This window comes from Loxodonta africana, chromosome 18 (assembly GCF_030014295.1).
Source record: "Loxodonta africana isolate mLoxAfr1 chromosome 18, mLoxAfr1.hap2, whole genome shotgun sequence".
NCBI lineage: Eukaryota > Metazoa > Chordata > Mammalia > Proboscidea > Elephantidae > Loxodonta > Loxodonta africana.
The window spans coordinates 16,709,972-16,731,972 of NC_087359.1; the positions used below are offsets into that span (position 1 = coordinate 16,709,972).

The 22,001-nt window shown below is 51.2% G+C and overlaps 1 protein-coding gene across 1 annotated transcript; it reads right to left on the minus strand.

Annotated features, from left to right (window-relative positions):
• Positions 1-2,190: 2,190 nt before the first annotated feature.
• UBALD2 (UBA like domain containing 2) lies at positions 2,191-8,348 on the minus strand. Its single transcript, XM_003417243.4, has 3 exons — positions 8,155-8,348; positions 7,556-7,618; positions 2,191-2,550 (listed from the first exon to the last, which is right to left on the minus strand). Exons 1-3 carry the CDS (start codon positions 8,272-8,274, stop codon positions 2,233-2,235), a joined length of 501 nt encoding a protein of 166 aa, XP_003417291.1. The 5' UTR covers positions 8,275-8,348; the 3' UTR covers positions 2,191-2,232.
• Positions 8,349-22,001: the final 13,653 nt, after the last annotated feature.

Below are 22,001 nucleotides of genomic sequence, written 5' to 3' on the forward strand. Positions count from 1 at the left end.
CAGACCAACCCCAATTCCCGCGCCCAAGCACACCACCGCATTCTCACCCAGGGCCTAGCATGACCACCCAAGGGCCTGGCCTCCAGGCCTCCCCACCGGGAGTTGCTGGGGGCTCCCCCTCCTCACAGGGGAAACCACAGGTGGGCAGGGTGATGGCTGTGGTGGGAGGACTCTGAGGGTTCCCAGCAGGGCCCCACCTCAGGAAACAAAACTGAAAGGCCAAACCCAGCTTCAGAAGACACAGATGGGTCCCATGCAGAAGGCAGGCATGGGCAGCTGGGCCGAACGTTCTGCTCTGCTAGAGGAGGGGTTGCCCCAGAAACAAGCTTGAAAAGATCTGAGAAGACCCAGAAGCAGAGTTGGGAGACTGGCTTGGCTGGGCCTTTCTCAAGTTTCACTTCACTTTGGGCCAGAACCTGCTGGGCCCCCACCCCCAACTGCGTCTCTCTTAGGCCTAGGGAGAGGGTGATGGCAGGAGGGCAGAATAGGAAAGAGCATGCCTCCAACCCCAGCAGTGGAGACCCCAAAGGGTGTGTGTGTGTGTGTGCATGTGTATAGGTATGTTACGTGGGTGTGTAGGTGTATTACGTGTGTGTAGGTATGTTACGTGTGTGTGTGTGTATTTTACAGAAGGGCTCAAGGAAGAATCCCACCCTCGTGCCAGTCACCCACTCCCACCACAGGTGGAGACCAGATTCTTCCCCATCCCCCTGACCACCTGCCCGGAGAAGCTGGGAGGGGTTGCTGGGCCAGTTGTCAACATCACCTACGTTCTAACACCTGGGGGGTCACAGGGAAGGTGGGGAGCAGGGAATGGAAGCAAATCTCTTTGGGGAATGGCCCTATCGTGATAGCTCCCGTCAACCTTGGCTGTCCTTTGGGTCATGGCCATACAACACGTACACAGGGACACACCACCTCAAAGGAAGCTGAGGGCAGGACAGTAGAGCTGGCCCAGTAGGGAGATGCCTGGAAGGGGGGGGCCAGGGAGAAGGGGTGAGGCTGCCCTCAGGAGGCCACCAGGTGAGCCAGGCCTCAGGTGAAGAAACTGGCTTCTGAGGAGAGCATTGAGGCTCTGCTGGGGAGGTCCTCCATCTTCCCTCGAGGGCCTCATGTCATCCATGGGCCAAGGAGGAAAGAGGTTAAACAAGTCAGGACTTGCCTTTCTCTCTTCCCTACACTGGACCTCAGTCCTGCCTATACCATCAACCCCCTGAACCAGACGTCCCCTCAGGAGAAAATGCCCAAGCCAGCAAAATGGCGGAAAACATTGATCCCTCCCCAGTGCGATGCAGCCGAATGCCTCCACTCGCCAAGAAAGCCACGTCTCCCAGAACGGTAAATGAAAGCACTGCAAACCAGGGAAGTTAGAAAAGTGTTTTAAGTTTTTAAATTAAAATTTCACCATGGTGAGATGAGATTCTGATTTGAGAACGAAACCCAAAGGCGCACTCTCCGCCAGGCCCATCTCCTCAGACCCTGGACACGTGGCAGGAGAGGTAGGATGTCCATGGGACAACCGTGGGATGGGACAGCAGAGCCTGGGCTTTTGTCTCAAGCCAGCTCCTCAGTCCCGTATCCGCCTCCATACCCAAGGAGAGGTGGGATGAGCCGCAGAGCCACCTAGGGCTCCTGGGTCTAGGGGCTCCCAGGCTGGAGGTGGGGGGAGCCTCGGGGTGGCACAGGGGGCCTCCACACTTCCGGCCACCAGGCACTTCTGGGAGCCCCTCCTGCAACTGCTACTTGGCTGCCCCTGGTCTGGAGGGGTGGCGGTCCCCCTTCTCCCAATTCCAGGTGTGACTTTTTAAAAGAGGCAGCCAAGACACCAAGGCTGCAAGATCATGTCATGTGGCTTAGAAGCAGCCACTGGGACTGGGTACAGGTAGGGGTGCTGGCCCAAGGGAAGCATTCTCCCAGCTCTTTCTCTCTGACCTCAACACCCCAGGTCTGCCAGCCCCATACTCACGTACATTAATTATAGTCATATATTTATATATATTATATGTATTAAAAAGAGAAAAAAAAAAAACAACTTGCCTGAAGAGACACTCCTCAAGGACCCAAGAGGCTCAGGAAGTTTACTGCCCCCCCACCCCCACAAAAATCCTTTTATAAAATCTTCCAGTGCGATCTTCAGGAAACCCCCGCCCTCCCTGGCTCCCCCCTCCCCGGCTTCCCCCAGTGCCCCCCAGCCCTGAGCACCCCCCAGCGCCCGCCCGGCGGCATCCAGTCTCATCTCTGGCCATCCATTGCCGCCATGGCTTTCTGCGGGGCACCCCCCTGCTGTGCTCCGGGGGGCCACGTGGGCTGTGGGTGGTGGAGGTGGTGAAAGCTGTGGGCCGTCGGGGAGGAGGGTGGGATCCAGGCCGCCTGGTGGCTGGGAGGGGATGAGGCCCAGAAGGGGCTGAAGTTTGCAGGGGGGGAGCAGGCCACGGCCGTCATGGGGTTGTTGCCGCTCTGCAGGCTCTCGGAGGTGCGAAGCTTGGAGAACATGGCCAGGGCATCAGGGAAGTTGGGGGGCGTGGCAGGTGTGTTGCTGGGAGTGCACATCTGTGGGGAGAGAACAGTGTCGGGAGGGCTGCCCGCTCCTCGGTCCTAGAGCCTACCTGTTGGGCTCAGCTGCCAGTCCTGCCGTCACTTCCATTTCTTTGCCCACAGGCAGCTTCAACAGGACAGATGCCCTCCTGTACCCCCGCCAAGCCAATAAACCAAAAAAACCAAACCCGTTGCCGTCGTGTCGGGTCCGACTCATAGCGATCCTATAGGACAGAGTAGAACTGCCCATAGAGTTTCCAAGGAGCGCCTGGTGGATTTGAACTGCTGACCTTTTGGTTAGCAGCCGTAGCGCTTAACCAGCATGCCACCAGGTTTCCACTAAGCTCAGTAAGGGGTTTATTTTGTCAGTATTGGCTGGGCGTAGTGGTTAAGCGCTACGGCTGCTAACCAAGAGGTCGGCAGTTTGAATCTAGCAGGCGCTCTTTGGAAACTCTATGGGCAGTTCTACCCTGTCCTGTAGAGTCACTATGAGTCGGAATCGACTCAACAGCAGTGGGTTTTGGTTTGGTATTGCACTTAGGAGCCCTGGTGGCACAGTGGTAAAGTGCTCGGCTGCTAACCAAAAGATTGGCTCCGACCCACCAGCTGTTCTGCAGAAGAAAGATGTGGCAGTCTGCTTCTGTAAACATTACAGCCTTGGAAACCCTATAGGGCTGTTCTCTGTCCTATAGGGTCGCTATGAGTTGGAATTGACTCATCAGCAATGGGTTTCATTTACTGAGCTTATTTGAAGGAGCCCTGGTGGTGCCATAGTTGAGCACTTGGCTGCTAACTAAAAGGCTGGTGGTTCGAACCCACCAGCTGCTCCATGGGAGAAAGATGTGGCAGTCTGCTTCTGTAAAGACTACAGCCTTGGAAACTCTGTGGGGCAGTTCTATTCTGTCCTGTAGGGCCACGGTGAGTGGGAACTGACTCGACAGCAGTGAGTTTTGGTTTATTGAATTTATTCAGTGATGCTTTGGAAATGACGTCCTGAGATATCATCAGAAAAACCTGTTACCATAGAGTTGATTCCAACTCATGGCAATTCCATGTGCGTCAGAGAACTGTGCTCCATGGAGTTTTCAATGGTGACTTGGGACTTGGATTGCCAGGCCATCCTTCCAAGGTGCCTCTGGGTGGACTCGAACTGCCAACCATTGGGTTAGCAGCAGAGTGCATTCACCGTTTGTACCACCCAGGGACTCCAAGAGTATCAGAAGTAAATGGTTAATTCAGACCAGAAGCTCAGGTGTCAGATTAAAAGGGAGAGGACAAGGGAGCAGCCCAGGACACCGCTGCTCAGCATCTCACCCTGGGTAAGGAGACCAGCTGGCTCCCTGGATAATCCACCCTCAGATGTTCCCAGCTCAGCGGGCAAGGGAGAGTGGCCAGGTGGAGGGTCTCCCTCCTGTGCCAGCCACAGAGAAGCTACACTTGCTTGGTGTTTTTAGTTCACACTGACAGTAGTGACAGCCAGGTCTTGGAGCCTGGGCATCTACTATCTTACTTCTCACAAAGATGCCTAGGGGAGCGTTATGATTATTCTCTGTTACAGATGGGCAAACTGAGGCCCACAGCTCAAGTCACTTGACCCAAACACCCATAGTAAGCTGTGGAGGTGCAATGCCAGTCTCCCAGGTTTACAGGCCCAAGCTTAACCCCCATCCTGCCCCCCATAGTCTGCATTGTCTGAGTCAAGTGCAAGGCTGTGCCTGGACCCCCAAGGTCAGAAAACAGGGCTTTCCTGTTCCCCGGCTCTTCCCCATGCTTCCTGCCTGGGCTTGGCCAGGGTCTGCAAGTATGTCTGTTCAGCCCTCTTCCTGGGGGTAGTTACAAACATTCCCACATCTGTAGTCTTCTGCTCCTACACTGGGAGAGGGGTTCCCCAAATTCCTTGCTCTCCCCCTCCCTTCCTTCCTGCAGCACAGCAGCCCCAGCTAGGAAGGGCAGGGGTTTAGAGTCCACAGTGTCCTGTAACTCAGGGGCAGCCTCCAGATGGGCCGGGTCCAGACCCACTGGCACGCCTGATACAAACCCCAGGGGCTTCGTGCTCTCCCAGAACCCTGCTGTTCAAGGTTAGTGGCTCAGAGATCCTGTAGCAGGGGTGGGGCTCATCCAGTGCTGGGTCTCACTAGGGACGTGGGGAAGAGGCAGGCAGGAGACCTAAGACCACCCAGATCCGGTCTGGCCTCATTGTGGCTTCTCCCTTTCCCATGAAGCCAAGGGAGTCCTTCTTTGAATTTCTCCTAATTTTAGCAACAGCAGCCCCTCCCTAGGCTCCAGGGTGGGGAAAGCAAGACTCTCTCCAGCTCTTCACCTTGAAAGGAGGGGAGCTTTCACAGCTCTACAGCTAAACCCAGGCCAAAACTAAGCAGCAGAGGGGGCATGAGGGAGGGGGATGACACCCCACCCTGCTAACTAGGGCCAGCAGCACCTGAGGACTCAGAGAGCACCCAGGGGACCCTTGTGGTCCTCAGGACCAGTGAAGGACTCCGTGCAGAGGCCTGGCCCCACCCAGAATGCTTCCCTCCTCCCTTCACACCACCCCCCCAGGGCTGACTTCTCGGCAGCAGGAAATAATGAATGGGGGGTGGGGGCAGAGGCCAATTGCATCACAGCATCGTGACCAACTTCCCCAGTTCCCCAAGCCAGGGCAGTCTCCTGTCGCCAAACGGCCACCTCGTCAGCAGACTGGCCCAGATGGGTAACAGGGCCCCTCTGTGGCCTGTGTCTGCCTGCCTGGGTGACCTTGGGCAAGTTATTAAACCTCTCTGGAGCTTCTTTCTTTAAAATCAAAGGCTTGGGCAGATGCTCTATGTGTTTCTAGCAACTACTGGGGGAGCCTGGTGTCTGTGGCCCCCTCTAATCTCCTCAGCCCCACTGCTTCCGGTCTGCGATCTTTCTCCTCCTTTGTTGTGTGCCATCCAGTCGGCTCCGACTCTTAGCGACCATGTAACAGAGTAGAACTGCCCCATAGGGTTTTCTTGGCTGTAATTTTTACAGGAGCAGATCACCAGGTCTTTCTCCCGCAGAGCTGCTGAGTGGGTCTAAACTGACAATCTTTGGTTAGCAGCCAAGAGCTTAACTGTGGTGCCACCAAGGCTCCCTTCTCCTCTTCTGAGCCCTTCCAAATCCAACTCAGAAGCTCTCCTTAACCATCTGGGGAGTTTCCTCCAGAACCTGCAGGAAGCTAAGGGCCGATCACTTGCCAGTTATTCATGATTTGGGCCACTTTTGGTATTACTATGATGCCACAACTGGTCTCTAGTGCTTTTATTTAACTTTTCCCTTTGATTTATTTCCCCAAATAAACTGCAAACTCCTCAAGGAAGCATGAAGTACTCAATACTTGTGCACTGATGGATACCTCAATCGGTAATGTCTGTTACAAGGCCTGGGGCCTCCCTTGAGGGAAGCTTCAAAAAAGGACAATCCTGAGATTTGCAGAGGAGTAACAGGACTTAAACATGAGCTCCGTATTTACTGCACCGCACGTGGACTGGCCAGGCTGGGAGCCTCAGCGGCAGGAGCAAACCTCAGGGCTCTTTTGAGCGGAAGGAAAAGCCAGTGAGCTGGAGGCAGGGAGCCCGCAGGCTCAGGCACGAGGTGGGAGCCAGAGATATCCCACGCTCAGGTGCAGGGGAGGGTCTCCGGGAGACAAACCCCCCTTGGGTTAACAAAATGCCAGGCCTCAGCTGCCATCGCCCTGCAGCTGGCACATTCTCCCATCACACTCCAACCGCAGTTTTGTTTTTGTTTTAGATACAGCATGAGCCATTCCAAGGGAAGAGTTAGTTAAAACGGTCAAGATGGACACAAACAGGGAGCCCTGACCCAGCCGAGGAATGTGTAACCCCCTGGGCAAGGCTGGAGGAGGGAGCCATGGCCAAGGACATACAGGTTTAAAAATGCCAGAAAATCTCTCCAGAAGCCACACACAACAGATATCTCTGGAATAATGTTTTACAAGCCCCACCGCTGATGACCGGCGTCCCTCCTCCACCAGGGCTAATGGGTAACTAGTGGGGGGAGGAGGGAGGCAGCTATGGAGAAGGCATTCGGACTTCTAAAGCGAAAGGGTAGAAAGCAAGGTGGAGGGGGGCCAGGAGTGCAAAGGCTCCAGCCAGGGGCCAGGGTTGGAGCTAGGGGCCAGGTTGGAGGAGGCCTGAGGCACTACCACTTCAAGTACTTTATGTATGTAACATACTGAGATTAAATGCAAATTCTCAGCCTTGTCTTAGGTCAAAAGTCTGCGAACGCCATGCCTAGGGTGCGTCCATTCTCCACTATGAGGCAAGACCTTCCTAGCCCTTTGGTCTTTAGAAGGTAAACATATACTGTGGGTACAGACTCCAGCTCCCTGAGCCCAGGTCTGTGATTCCTTTCCTGTTCCTTTTAAAGCTGGGTGTGTGTAGGTGGGAATGGGGGTTCCCCATAAACACAAACACCCCCAACTCCCATGCATTTCTCAGGGCTCTTCATTTGGGCTTCCGAGTTCCCCAGAGGTCTAGGCGTCTCCCAGTCTCCCTCCCCATTCCCTGCCACCAAGCTACTAGTGGCTTCCGGCTCCTGGCTCCTGCCTTCTCCTCGGGCTACCTTTCCCTCCTCCTCCTGCCCCCCAACTCTGGAGCCCCTTCCCTCCCGGAGCACAGCGGAGGGCTCGAGGCCTGAGGTCAATATGCAGCAGCCCAGGAGGCCAGATCCCAAAGTTGGTCAAGCGGGTGCCGGCCGTGGGAGCTGCTCTTTCCTGGAAGACATTTTGGCTCTTTGTTTACATTCGCGGCGCGGCGCTCCCCGGCAACATGGCTGTCACCGCCTGCGGCTGACAGCGGCCCTGCCCGCGCCCCTCGGCGGACCGGGGTGGGCTGGGGGCTAGGACACCCACCCGTCGGGCCGGGACAGGCCCACACACCCCCCTCCCCCCGCCTACTCATCTGCTCGCCCTCCCGGGTCCGAGGCTGCTAAGCAGGGCAAGGGGGTCTGGGGTCCCATCCGCCCCCTCCCCGACGGCACTTACCATCTGGTGGTGGTGGTGACTGTTGGGAATGTTGGTTTCTTGGAAAAACGTGCTCAGGGCGGTCTGTGGACACACATGCAGAGCGGCGGTTAACGGACCCGGCCCGCCGGACCACCAACCCCGCCAGACTTTGCCGTCTCCGCGGCGCCGCGCTCAGGCCCGGGACCCCGACATCCGAACACCGCGAGCCCCTAGCCCCTCGGCCTGCCTCCCCCTCCCCCCACCGACGGCGGGACCGACGGCTCTTCCCTGGCCCGGCGACGCTAGAGATGGGCCCACGTGCGAGGACCCCCTGAGCGTCCCCCGGGCCCTGAGCCCCTGCAGGCCCCTTCCCCGCGCCCCACGCAAGCCCCGGCGGCCACGGATCGTCTTACCCGGCCGATATAAATAGAGTCCCCCTCCCCGCCCCCCGCCTGCCCAGCTCGCGGCTCCGCGTCCCCGGGGGATCTCCCCCGACCCTGGCCTGCGATCCCGGCCCTGAGGACCCTCCAGAGCCCGGCCACCCGCGACCCCGACCCCTGACACCCCGCCGCCGCCGGGGCCGGCCGGTGGGGGAGGGGCGGCTTACAGCGGGGCCCGGCGGGCGCGGCCGCGCTCACCTCGAACTGCCAGTGGGCCGCCTGCAGCAGCTGCTTCGCCTGGTCCGCCGCGCAGCCCGCGGCCAGCACGAACTGGTTAATCATGACCTGGTGCCGCAGCTCCTCCATGTTCACCGACATGGCGAGACTCGAGGCCCGGTGCTCGGCCGGGCGCCGATCGGGGCTCGCGGCCGCCCTGAGCTCGCCCTCGCCGCCCGCGGCCCCCGGCCTGCTGCCGCCCAGCCGCTCCGCCGCGCCGCCCGGCGAATGTTGTGGTTCCGCCGCCTCCCCCGCGGACACCACAAACAACAGCGCGGGGCGGGGCCGGGCTGTCCCAACGTTCGGGGGCCGCAAGCCGCCGCCGCGGATAGGCCGGTGCTCTGCTTGGTCACGCCCCCGCCGCTGTGGGGGACGTTCGATTCGAATCCTGCGGCCTGCGGGGCGGCACTGTTTCTCTTTTCCCCGGGCCGAGCCCATTGGAGAAGGGCCGCGCCGTGCGGCTGCCCGGCATTGGCCTGCCGCCGTGTTTTGGCTTTTCTGGGCTTGTGGTTGGCCAGAGCAGGGCTCTGGGGGCGGGACCGCCAGCGCTGATTGGCCTCTCGTGGTCCTGTTTGAACTCAACTTGAATACCTTGAGTGCCCGCTGATTGGCCGACGGCCCTCTGTTTGCTGTTGTAGGCTTGGGGGTGGTGCGGCCAAGTTCATTCATTACTTCATTGAAACTGAACATGCTCAGCTGGAAAAGCGAGACAGAGTGGCTTTGACTCATTTCCTCTGAAAGATGTGGTCATCTCGAGAAACAGAGCGATCAAAATAGAAAACAGACGTAGCCTGTGCAGCTGCGCCAATCTCAAAAGTATTTAATTTTTTAAAAAACTTTCAAGCGGCCCTACTTTTTTAAAAAACCTTTTATTGAAATATAACGTACATAAAGGAAAGTGCACGTGTCACAGATACAGCTCTCAGACTTCACAAAGTGAACACTGCCGTGTAATCAGCACCAGGATCAATAAACAGAACATGAGCCACACTCCAGAAACATCCTTCCTGCCCCCTCTCGGCCACCCACCCACCCTGAGGGTCAAGCCACCTTTTCCTGTGTTTTTAGACCAGAAACTTTGCTCTCTAAAGATGTAAGCCAATGTTATGTGCAACAACTATAACTGCAAGGGGGAAAAGTGAGACTTTCTCAGTGACGAATATCTCGAGCCAAGAATTTTTTTCTTAGACTGATGAAGCTTTAATTTCTACCATCCTTTAAAACTAATGAGCGTTTCTACATAGCAGGCGGTTGAACAGGAAGTTTGTTTTATATACACTAAACTTCCACCTCTGGCTTAGGATTTGAAATTTAGGGTTTGCCTTTGGGAATTGCGGGGGGTGGGAAAAGAAACAGGAGTTTAAACAGATTGGGGAAGGGGCAGAAGGGATTTAAAAAAAAAAAACAAAAAACCACTGCCAGCAAGACAAGTTGATTCCGACTCGTAGCAACCCTGTAGGACAGAGTAGAGCTGCCCCATAGGGTTTCCAAGGCTGTAATCTTGACGGAAGCAGACTGCCCCATCTTTCTCCTGCAGAGCAGGGGTTTAGGTTAGCAGCTGAGTGCTTAAGCCGCTGCACCACCAGCGCTCCTTCAGAAGAGGTCAGTAAGGTGAATATTGCTAGGGACTCACTGTTAAGAGATTCTGTTTCGGGAAAATTGAGTATGCTTTCTCCCTGAACTACTGATTACAGAATGTTTTAACGAGTTAAGGGTGTGCAGGACAGAAGGAGGATGATGCTAAGCAAGCCAAAGTTCTATTTTGACTTTGCCTAAAGTGGATTTGGTGTCCCTGGATGGCAAACGGATCGGCTGCTAAATGAACGGTTGGAGGTTCGAGGCTCCTCTGAAGAAAGGTCTGATGATCTACTGCCTAAAAACCAGCCATTGAAAACCCTTCGGAACACAGTTCTACTATGACACACGTGGGGTCACCATGAGTCAGAATCAACTCCACGGTAACCAGTTAAAGTGTATTTCAGATCACCATCTAAGAAAACTTGACCGTATAAGAAAATAGTACATAAATAAGGAAAAGATTATATACCCAATGTTTATGTTCTGATGGAAAACAGCCTCAGGCATTATGAGTGGCTCTCCTTTAGTTAGTCTTCTTGTTTGGAAGGAAGGAATAGAGTCAGCTTTTTGCCTGCTGAGACCCGCTTAGGAATTGAAGTCTCTCTGGCTGTAATTGCACTTGTTATTGTTGTTGTTGTTGGGTGACGCCCCACAGCGAGCCTACCTAGGCTGAGATCCAGAGGGTGGCTGCAGAGGCAAGTGCCGCCTTCTCTTCCAGTAAGTGCCAGGTGAAAACAAAAGTGAGCAGCCACGGAGCTCTGGCCACAACAGCCCCAGAACGAGGAAGTATTGTCATTGTGTGGGGCTCCAGTTTTCACAAGTACATACAGGTGTCAAGCATGCCAGGGCCATGAGTAGTAGGATCTGCCCTGGGCTGAGATGGTTCGGGCTCCAGCATAATGACACCCCTGTGAAGCCCTAGGTCTTAAATAAGTCCTCAAGGGAGGCAAGGGTCCTGAAAATGCCCAAATTTCCAACTCTGTTATTGCCTGCACGTCAAGGAAGTCCATCCCCAAGGTCTATTAATGTTTACCATTGCAGAGCACAGGTGAGGGCACCTGAGAGAGGTACAGAGGGCAACCCCCCCTCAGCTGAGGGACTTGGTTCTGATTTTCTTCTGTGGGCATAATAAGGTCCCTCAGGGGAGAGGGAGGGAGAGCAGCAGTGTGCCACCTGTGATTTGTGGTCAAGAGAGGTGAAAGCACTTAATCAATACTTTGGCTTCTGAGAATCTGATTTGAGATGAATGACGGGGGTCAGGCTTCCCTTTCTTGGCTGTGAAATGTAGGAACGTCCCCCTCCTGGGAGCACAGGGGGAATGAGTGAGGTCATGTTTGTAGAGGGCTTTGAGTTGTCAGGATGAAAGCAACTCCCCAAGCACAAGGTATTATTAGCCGAAGGTATTATTATTTTAATCTGAGAGCACAATGTGAGGCAGGGCTATAAACACATGTCCATTAATAACAAACAAAACACAGTGGTAGCCTCGAAAGAACAAAATCCTTGTTACGTTAATGGTCTGGGGTGCAGAATGAACAATGATGCAGCAACTGAGACCCTCTTAGCTGGTATTTCCTAGGTGCCCAGGACAAGAAGGGTGTTGTGAATGCAGGTCATAGAGTCAGTCCTGAACCAGGCACACAATACCTGAACCATAACCAACAGCTGCAATTTACCATTACTTCCTGGGAGCCAGGCCCTGTTCCAAGAGCTTTATGTCTATTAACTCCTTCACCCCTCATCACAATCCAGAATCCAATTTCATAGAGGAGGCACAGAGGGGTGGAGCAGATAACCCGAGATCACACAGGAATAAGAGGTAGAGCCAGGCATTGGCCCAGTCTGTTCTAGAATCTTGCAGCTAACCACTACACCATACTGCCTCCTTTAATGCTGCAAGTGCCTCCTTGGCGGGCCTCACAAGGGGGCCCCTTGTAAACCAGAGCTATCAAGGGCACTGGGATTTCCGCTGGGGATGCTTGAAATGAGTGAGCTCTGGATGGCCCAAAAGGGGGAGGAGCTGTCTTGGGCAATGATGTGGGGAGAGGTGGTGAACTGGCATTCCCAACCTCTATTTCTGCCTTGCATTCAATTTCTGTTCCCTTCCCTGCCTCCACCCCTTACTTCCCCATCACAAACAGATCCAACAATGTTGAGAGAGGAAACATGAGTGTTCTCAGGTATGGAAGTCCACCATGTGTAGGCTCCTGTGGGAAGCTTTTTATAACCTCTGCACACCTTGTTTGACTTAGAACTCCTGATGGACAATGGAAAATTCCAACATATAAGATCACACGGATGTATATATGTACATATATGGCTTTATATGTAATCCATGCTCATTGTAAGAGATTTGTAAAATAAAAGCAACCTAAAATATTATCCATAACTCCATCACCCAAAAATTATTATTATTAGCCTTTTTTGTGGCTCTTCTTTCAGAGCTTGTTAAAATCTATCCACATGTGTATTACTACTTTCTGGGCCCCACATTTAACATCTCCTGAACATTTCACTGCCTTGTTAAGTAGTCTCTGATAACATCATTTTGACTGGCTGTAGAGTCACCTGGTATCTCCTGAACATTGCATTACACTGTTACATAGAGTTGGTAAATGTCCTTTGATAAGCAGCATATTATTCCAGAATCTGCCTAACCAATCCTGGTGTTGGGTATGCAGGCTGTTTCCAACGTTGAACTGGTGTAAACATATCTCTTGGCTATGACTTGCCTTTTCTCCTTCCTCATGCTTCCTACTTGTTTGCCCTGTTATACCTTTCTCCTGCTCTTGAAGTCTAACTTCCATTCATCCTTCAGGTCCCAGCTTGGATTGTGTTTCTTCTTGGGAGCCCTCCCTGATCTCCATTGCTAGACTGATGCCTGCCCCCAGCACCTCCTTCGTTTCCTCCCTTGGAGCACTAGTCCCCGTGTGGGGTATGTGTGTTTACCACCTGTCTCAGGCAATGTGATGGTTAAGGTTGTGTGTCAACTTTGGTTTTGCTTCTCTAGAGAACCCAGCCTAAGACAGGCAGTAAGGATGTTCCTAGTCATAGCTGAGCCATCTTCACCATCCTTGGTACACTTGAGTCTATTGTTGTAGACACCGTGTACTCTGAGTGCCTTCCAACCTACATGGCTCATCTACTATCACTAGATAGGCTTTTTATTGGAAGTAGGTCACCAGGTCTTTCTTCCTAGGCTGTCTTAGTCTGGAAGCTCTACCAAAATTTGTTCATCATGGGTACCCTGCTGATATGTAAGATATTAGTGGCATAGCTTCCAGGATCATAGCAACATGCAAGCCACCGTGGTATGACAAACTGACACACCGGCAGTGGTAATAATAGTCACTCTCTGGAGAGAGCATACTATGATCCCAGCTCTGAAATCAGCTCTTTTTTGGGATTATCTCATTTAATACTCACTTGGAAACTCTGGTGGTGTACTGGTTAAGTGCTAAGGCTTCTAACCAAAGGGTCGGCAGTTCGAATCCGCCAGGCGCTCCTTGGAAACTCTATGAGGCAGTTCTACTCTGTCCTATAGGGTCGCTATGAGTCAGAATCGACTCGACAGCACTGGGTTTGGTTTTTGTTTTTTTTTTGACTACCCAATGAGGAAAACCTGGTGGCGTAGTGGTTAAGTACTAACCAAAAGGTTGGCAGTTCGAATCCATCAGGTGCTCCTTGGAAACTCTCTAGGGGAGTTCTACTCTGTCCTATAGGGTCGCTACGAGTCGGAATCGACTCAATGGCAGTAGGTTTGGTTTTTCGGTTTTTGTACTACCCGATGAGGTGGGACGGTGCATATTATCATTTAACAAATGAGAAAAGGGAGGAAGTCGGAGACTTGCCCAAGATTACTCAGCTAGTTTGAGGTGGAGCTGAGATTTGAACCCAGACACGGCGTTAACTCCAGAGCTGGAGCTCTTGAATATCACATTCTACTTTCTAGCCCTTCCCACCCCCTGGAATCTACCTTATCTCTCCCTCAGTGGAACCCAAAAGATACAAAGCTTGTCTGCATTGTTGTAAGTAGCCAGTCCTAGATGATGAGTTCCCGCTGGTTTACACCAGATTAAGTTTTCCTTAAATGTCGTGGTGTGTTCTAAAGGACAAAGGCCACACCACTCCCATCATAAAACCCCCCATAGTTACTGGCATTTCCCCAAAGCAGCACTCATGGTCTGCACACTCTGTCCTGTACCTGCCAGCCCAGTGATAAGGTAGCCCTTCCTCTCGTTGCTAGGTGTGTCTTCTGGCAGGTGAGTCCCTGGTAGTCATTTCAAAGGGATGTTTGGGCAGACCAGGGGTGTAGGAGAAAGGAGGGCAGAGAAATGGCCATCCAAGAAGGGTTCTCCTTCACAGAAGTCCTCAATTGTCTGATAGGGCTCAGGACTCCCAACTGCCTTCTCTTGGTGGGACAGGACTTGATTGGCCTGGAGCTTGTCCCCTCTAGCTCCACCATTGTGTCCAAACCACAGGAGCCCTGTTACTGCGGCAGCTGTGACTCCAGGGATAGACCTGAGCCGCCTTCCTTCCTGACCCGCCTTTTTTTTTTAACTTGAGAAATATAATGTCCACCAAATGCATGTATATAACTTATCTGCACAGTTTAAAAAATAATAAACCATCACCCATGTACCCACCACAGAACTTAAGAATGCCAAGACCAGTTCCTCTGAAGCCTCTTGTGTGACCCACCCTGAATGCACGCCCCCTTTTCCTCCCCAGAATCCTCTATCTTGTATTAACCACTCCCTTGCTTTTCTTTGTCATTTAATCCCATAGGTATGTATTCCCAGACAACGCATTGTGGGTGTGGTCGACGGATTCCACTGCATAAGCCACTCACTTTTCTGCCAAGCCCAAAGCTCTCTCCACCTACTGTGGTTGGTGGCTTCAGTGGTATCACCTTACCTTGTGGATCACTCACAGCCAGGGCTGCTCTCTTGCTCCCTCTTCCAAGGGCTCAGACAGTGACTCGGACCCAAACTAGCAATCACCAGGAGATAGGCTCCTTAGAGGAGGGAAAACAAGCTGGGAAGGATTTAGACAGAAAAGAGAAAACAAAAGAAAATGATAAAGACCATTGCCATCGAGTTGATTCCTACTTATAGCGACACTACCTGACGGAGTAGAACTGGGCCATAGGGTTTCTACGGTTGTAATCGTTATAGACGCAGACTGCCACATCTTTCTCCTGCTGAGTGGCTGGTTTTGGTTAGCAGCTGAGCACTTAACTCACTGCACCACCAGGGCTCCTTCAGAAGAGGTTGTTTGGTGGGCTTGAACCACCAATCTTTTGGTTAGCAGCCAAGAGCTTAACCACTGCGCCAACAGGGCTCCTTTATTTTCACTTACTTATGTCTAAATCCCAGAGTCACAGAGGGAATTTGAATTGACTAGGACTCATCTATATGTTGTACTGTGGTGGCTTGTGTGTTGCTACGAAGCTGAAAGCAGTGCCGCCGATGTTGCAAATACAGGCAGCGTACCTCACGGTGCACAGGTTTCAGCAGAGCTTCCAAACTAACACAGATGAGGAAAAAAGACCTGGCAATCTCATGTCCAAAAATTAGCCAATAAAAACCTGATGAATCATAACAGAGTATTGTCTGATATTATGCTGGAAGATGAGCCCCCTGGGCTGGAAGGCCCTACACAACAGCCACAACGATGCACTCAAACACGCCAACAATCATGGAGATGGCGACGGACTGGCCGACGTTGCCTTCTGTTGTACCCGGGGTCGCCATGAGTCGGAGCAGACTCGACAACAACTACCAATACAACGCCAGCAGGCAGGAGAGAAACGCTGTTAAAGTGGTGGGGAGCTCTGCGGAGATACTGCTGGGGGGTCAGAGGTTTTCAGGAACACCCATAGAAAAACCCGTTTCCAATGAGTTGATTCTGACTCATAACAACCCTATAGGACAGAGTAGAACTGCCCCATAGGGTTTCCAAGGAACGCCTGGTGGATTCAAACTGCTGACCTTTTGGCTAGCAGCTATAGCTCTTAACTACTACTCCACCAGGGTTTCCTTCAGGAACACAGGAAGCCAGAATACATAGAAAAATATACACATATTAAAGAAATTAAAAAGGGAAAGTAAGCCCTGCAAGAGAAGATTTTGTTTAAAATAAAGCCCCTGTAGCTTCGTAAGTTTGGCAGTGAGAGGACTCCTTCTCCTTCAGTAGCACAGCCCCTCAAGGCCAAAGTGACCACGTGCTATCCTGACCCCAAGTGCCCAAGCCACACTGAGGAGCCTTTGGCCCCGCCCCCTGCTCTGAGAGGTGCCTTTAATAAACACAGGACCATGTCCTGCATAAAGAGGAAGGAAGCATTTACTGAGAACAAGAGCACTGAGCTGTACACAACAGAATTGGGAAACCACCAGAATGTGCCTCATCACCAACAACATCCGTGGCATGCTGTCCTGTGCCCAACATGTCCTGGATCCTGGGAGAAGCTGGAGAAAATCCCATGTCCTGCCTCGGGGAGCTTCCAGACCAGAGCTGACCCACTGACCAGCTTGTGTGTGGACCCAGTCATCAGAGGGGACTGAGCATGGGGACAGACTCCCCCCAGCAAGGTCTGGTGCCAAGGCAGGCTGTTACGTAAGCACAGGGTCACTGATCACCTCAGCATTTGGAGAAGGGTAGATTACTTCTCTGCCAGGGGTCTTGAGAAGTTTAAGACCCAAAAGGACTTTCCTAGAAGAGAGAAGAGGGAGGTTCAAAGGGCTAGTTGAGAAGCTGATCCTAATTCTGATAAGGAGATAAAGTAGAAGGAAGTGGGTAGGATAAGGAAGCGAGATTAAACTTGGAGACAGGCAAGTTGCAGCGGGGAGCCAGGGAGGAGAACAATCGAGAAGCCCCTGCATTGCCCTTTAACCCTGGCGCCAGTCTGGAGATACCTGGACAGGTTTTCCACATAAGAGCTGGTAGGGTTAGTTGTCAGCGGGTGTGGTTCCGTGGGTAAGAGCTAGGGTTTCCGACTCAGGCAAACCTCAGGCAAATTCCTGCTCTCTTCTGCTAGCTGAGCTTCAGTTTCCTCATCTGGGAAATGGAAACAATAACAGTATTTTTCTCTCAGGGTTGTTTTGAGATAATGATTCAAAAGTGCTTGGACGCAAAGATCTTCATTTTTTAAAAACTCCCCAGGTGACATTAATGCACAGCAAGCATGTGCACACACACACATACACCACATGGGTACACAGAGAGATACACAGACAGAGATACACAGACACACACAGACACAGATATCCTCATACACAGATACACAGACAGACACACGGATACACAGATACATACCTATACACACACAGGCACTCACATAGATAAATGGACATACAGACACACAGATACACACATGGACATACACAGAGACACAAAGACACACACAGATACACAGACTCTCACACAGAGACACACAAACACACACGAATACACAGGCACACACAGTTGCACAGACACATAGATATGCAGACACACAGATGCACAGATACTTACAGATACACATTCACACACACAGACACACAGACATACACACAGATACACACACACGGATACACAGATACAGACACACACAGACACACAACACACACACATAGACATACACAGACACATATACACTCAGATACCCCCACACACAAACTCACACACAGATGCCCTCACACACAAACACACCCACACAGATACCCTCATATACACAAACACTGGTACCACACACACACTTACAACACATACAAAAACAGTCACACAAGACACCTTCACACACGAACACACCCCTCACACAAACACTCACACAAACACACACTTGCACACAGACACCCTCACACAAACACCCTCACACACACTCTCACATCCTCACACATGGACAAACACACACTCGTACACAGACACCCTCATACACAAACATACAACACACAGATACCCTCACACACACATATACACAAACATTCACACAGACACCCTCACACACAGACACCCTCACACCCTCACACACACAAACACACACCCAGAGATACCCTCACACCACACACTCACACACAGATACCCTCACACACACAAAACACACTCACAAACACACACTATGCTGGGGGGGAATGTGCTTGGACAGAGTCTTTGCTCAAAAATGATTACCCTTAATAAGCATTTAAATAGCAGTTTATTTAGTGAGCACTTACCGTGAGGGGGAAACAATGCACCCAGCCCTTCTGGGGGATTTGCAGAAAAAAATTTTTTTTTTAAGGCCAGGGGCAGGTGGTGGTAAACTGGCTCTGGGGAGTGGAGGGAAACCTGGATTTGCAGCCTTTGACGTTTCTATGGTGTAAATACTTTCATTACAGCCGATTTCAAACTACCAACAGTTTAACAACTGGCTGGCAAAATTCCTGAATATTTTAACATTCAGTTCTCCTGAGTGGCCCCAACTCAACGTGCTTTCTCCTAGTTAGCAAATGACATCTGAGTAAGAAGCTAATAGTGACTGAGCCCTCTGACTCAAGCAGGCACACGCTCAGTCCACAGACCCCGATGCAGACCAAAGGCCCTCAAAGGGCCATTTAGGGGCTGTGGTCACTTCTAGAAGGCACCTGGTCGTGCAGTGGTTAAGTGCTCAGCTGCTAACTGAAAGGTCAGAGGTTCAAACTCATCAGATGGCCTGTAAGGTCCCTTCCAGACGTGACATTCCATCCTGGACAGGCATTTTCAAGAAACCCTGGGAAAAGGAAGAGAATTTGTTCTCATTTTTTAACTCTGCTTTTCTAAGTAACTGCAGTTGCGCTCTTGCTTTGTTAAAGAGAGGTGCAGACTGTCACCTCCCTGATCCTCCCACATTCCGCTTTCTCTGGGCAGCAGGAGATCGAAGCGGAGCTTTTCCTTTGCTTTTTTAAACTCTATGGTGGTAAAATATATATATAACAAAATTGTGCTATTTTAGCCATTTTTGGTGTAAAATTCAGTGATATTAATTACATTCACCATGTTGTCCAACCATCACCGCTCACTGATCCGTTTCCAAAAGCTTTGCATCATCTCACACGAAAACTCAGTACCTCTCAAGCAATAACTCCCCATCCTGATAACCACTAACCAATGTTTCTCTCTATGCATTTGCCAGTTCTAGACATTTCATATAAGCAGGGATCATGCAATATGAGTCCTCTTGTGTCTCACTTATTTCGCTCACCATAAGGCTTTCAAGGTTCATCTATGTTGCAGCCTGTGTCAGAACTTCATTTCTCTTTACGGCTGGGTAATATTCCATTCAACTGTGTGGATCATAACAGACTATGGATAGCATTGCGAAGAATGGGAATTCCAGAACACTTAAGTGTGCTCATGAGGAACCTTTACATAGATCAAGAGGCGGTTGTTCAGATAGAACAAGAGGATACTGATTGGTTTAACGTCAGGAAAGGTGTGCATCAGGGTTGTATCCTTTCACCATACCTGTTTAATCTGTATGCTGAGCAAATAATACGAGAAGCTGTACTATATGAAGAAGAACGGGGCATCAGGATTGGAGGAAGACTCATTAACAACCTGCATTATGCAGATGACACAACCTTGCTTGCTGAAAGTGAAGAGGACTTGAAGCACTTACTAATGAAGATCAAAGACCACAGCCTTCAGTATGGATTACACCTCAACATAAAGAAAACAAAAATCCTCACAACTGGACCAATGAGCAACATCATGATATATGGAGAAAAGATTGAAGATGTCAAGGATTTCATTTTACTTGGATCCACAATCAACAGCCATGGAAGCAGCAGTCAAGAAATCATAAGATGCATTGCATTGGGTAAATCTGCTGCAAAGGACCTCTTCAAAGTGTTGAAGAGCAAAGATGTCACCCTGAAGACTAAGGTGTGCCTGACCCAAGCCATGGTATCTTCAATCGCATCATAGGCATGTGAAAGCTGGACAATGAATAAGGAAGACCGAATAAATAAGGAAGACTGAATAACAAATCTGTCTTGGAAGAAGTGCAGCCAGAATGCTCCTTAGAGGCAAGGATGGTGAGACTGCGTCTTACATACTTTGGACAGATTGTCAGGAGGGATCAGTCCCAGTAGAAGGACATCATGCTTGGTAGAGTACGGGGTCAGTAGAAAAGAGGAAGACCCTCAATGAGGTGGATTGACACAGTGGCTGCAACAATGAGCTCAAGCATAACAATGGTGCAGGACCCGGCAGTGTTTCGTTCTGTTGTGCATAGGGTCACTATGAGTCGGAACCGACTTGACGCCCCTAACAACAACAATATTCTATTGTATGTATGTATATCATGGCTGGACTTTCTGCCTACCTGATTAGCTTGCCAGATAAGCCCAACGGGGCAGATGAGTCAGTGCTGGGCTGAAACGTTAGTGGCTTCCTCTCTTCACACTGACTTTTCCATGCAAAATGTGCAGCCCCAGCTCAAAAGCAAAAGAAGGACAGGGAAACTAATGAGGAAAAAGGAAGGCAGGAGTAAGCATACAGGGTCTGATATTTGGTAGAAACAATCTGACTAAACGAAAACTAGAGTAAAATACAATCCACTCTCCTAATTTCTTTAAACTAGTTCTCGAATAGAATGAACGTCTCAGACCTTGCGTTTCTCCAGACGCTAGATGCCTAGGCAGCAGCGACGACAGATTGGTGAGGCAGGTTAGGCATCTGCAAGGCACTGAGAGCGAGCATCTTCTTAAATTTTACAGCTTAGGTGCCTCACTCTCCTCACCCTAGGAGCTGTGCTGGGCCGTGCAAACATTGCCTCCCGTTTTGGCCTGAACTTGAAAAGTAGATGAAGAAGCTACAAACCCAACTGCAGCTTGCAGCCACTGGAATAGTTCTTTGTTAGCAGCACACGGGGAAGTGTGAAATTAACAATAAGGAATTCGCATTAGGCCAGAAGCAAAATAGGAAAGTCAGATGGCTGAGTTCCAAACGGACAAGGTTATTTTCTTCTACAGAGAGCCTTAGGTTTGCCAGCAGAACCGTTTGCAGGGTTCCAAACCATGTATGTTCATCAGACACCAGTCTGGAACAGGCTGTGAAGTTCTCTGCTGGTGGTTTCAGCTTTAACCCCCTGAAGCCGCACGCAAGCCAGGACTGAGAGAGGGGATCAGGGTCTATCTTCTGCTGATTGGCCTTATCTTTTGGACTGCCCCTACCCTTATTCAAGGAACCCTGATGGTACAATGGTTAAGTGCTTGGCTGCTAACTGAAAGGCTGGCAGTTTGAACCCATCGCCAGCTCCAAGGGAGAAGAGACCTGGTGATCTGTTCCTGTAAAGATTACAGCCTAGAAAACTCTATGGGGCAGTTCTACTCTGTCACATACGGTGGCTATGAGTTGGAACCTCGACAGCATCCAACACTGCCCTTACTTAGAACAGCCTGGACTCTAATCTTCCTCCCCCGCAGGGAGTAGGGCAGAAAGGTCAAGCAAAGCGCCGAGAAGAAGCAAGGAGCCTGTCACAGCTCCTCTGGGTCACCCAGGCGCCAGCTTTCTGGCCTGCCCAGCAGCCTGCAATGCTGTACTGCAGGGCGGTGTCTGTCAGCTTCTCACCTGCAGGCTCTCCTCCCTGTTACAGCGAACCTCTGGAATGAGTGGATGTGTTACAGGGGTGGAGAAGGCACATTTGGGCTGAAATCAGGACAGCCAAAATGAACAAAATTAAAAGCTCCAAGTGACTAGCTGACCTACAAATCATTTGTCCCCATGCCTCCCCATACTCTCTCCTTTCTCCCTTAGAGAAGAAGCGCTGGGACCTGATAAAATCCTCGGCTTTCACCCGCCTGCCTCCTGCAGATGCTTACAGAAAATCCCCGAGATCCATAAATGTTGGGTTCTCCACTGGGATTCTCCCAAGGGCTGCATCCACAGCAAGGAGATGGATGGGATGCTGTGAGGCTAGTTACATAAAGGACACATGGTGTTTGGATGTAATTTCCCTATGCCCACTGTGCAGCCCATCCCCAGGCCATTTTCCAACTGAAAAGCATTTTTATCGCTCTCTTGATGGCAATTGCTTCTGGATTTTTCCTCCTCTCTGTGCCCTCTTGTCCTTCAGGCTCACTCCCTGGCCCAGATCTCTGGCCAGAGAGCCAAGTGGAGCCGAGGAATAGTCAGAGAAGAATGTGGCCCTTGGCTGTCCCAAGGGCTTGCCGCTTATCTCGCCTTTGCCCTGAGCACTCTCTTTTCCAAAAGAATAACACGAGCTTACATTGTAGACTGTGGAACTCTAACTC

Excerpts from the sequence above, each read along its gene's own strand:
- UBALD2 (XM_003417243.4), bottom strand. The coding sequence starts at position 8,274 with ATGTCGGTGAACATGGAGGAGCTGCGGCACCAGGTCATGATTAACCAG. Across the intron at positions 7,619-8,154 it reads CGGCCCACTGGCAGTTCGAG|ACCGCCCTGAGCACGTTTTT; the intron begins GTGAGCGCGGCC and ends GTGTGTCCACAG. Across the intron at positions 2,551-7,555 it reads GTCACCACCACCACCAGATG|ATGTGCACTCCCAGCAACAC; the intron begins GTAAGTGCCGTC and ends CTCTCCCCACAG.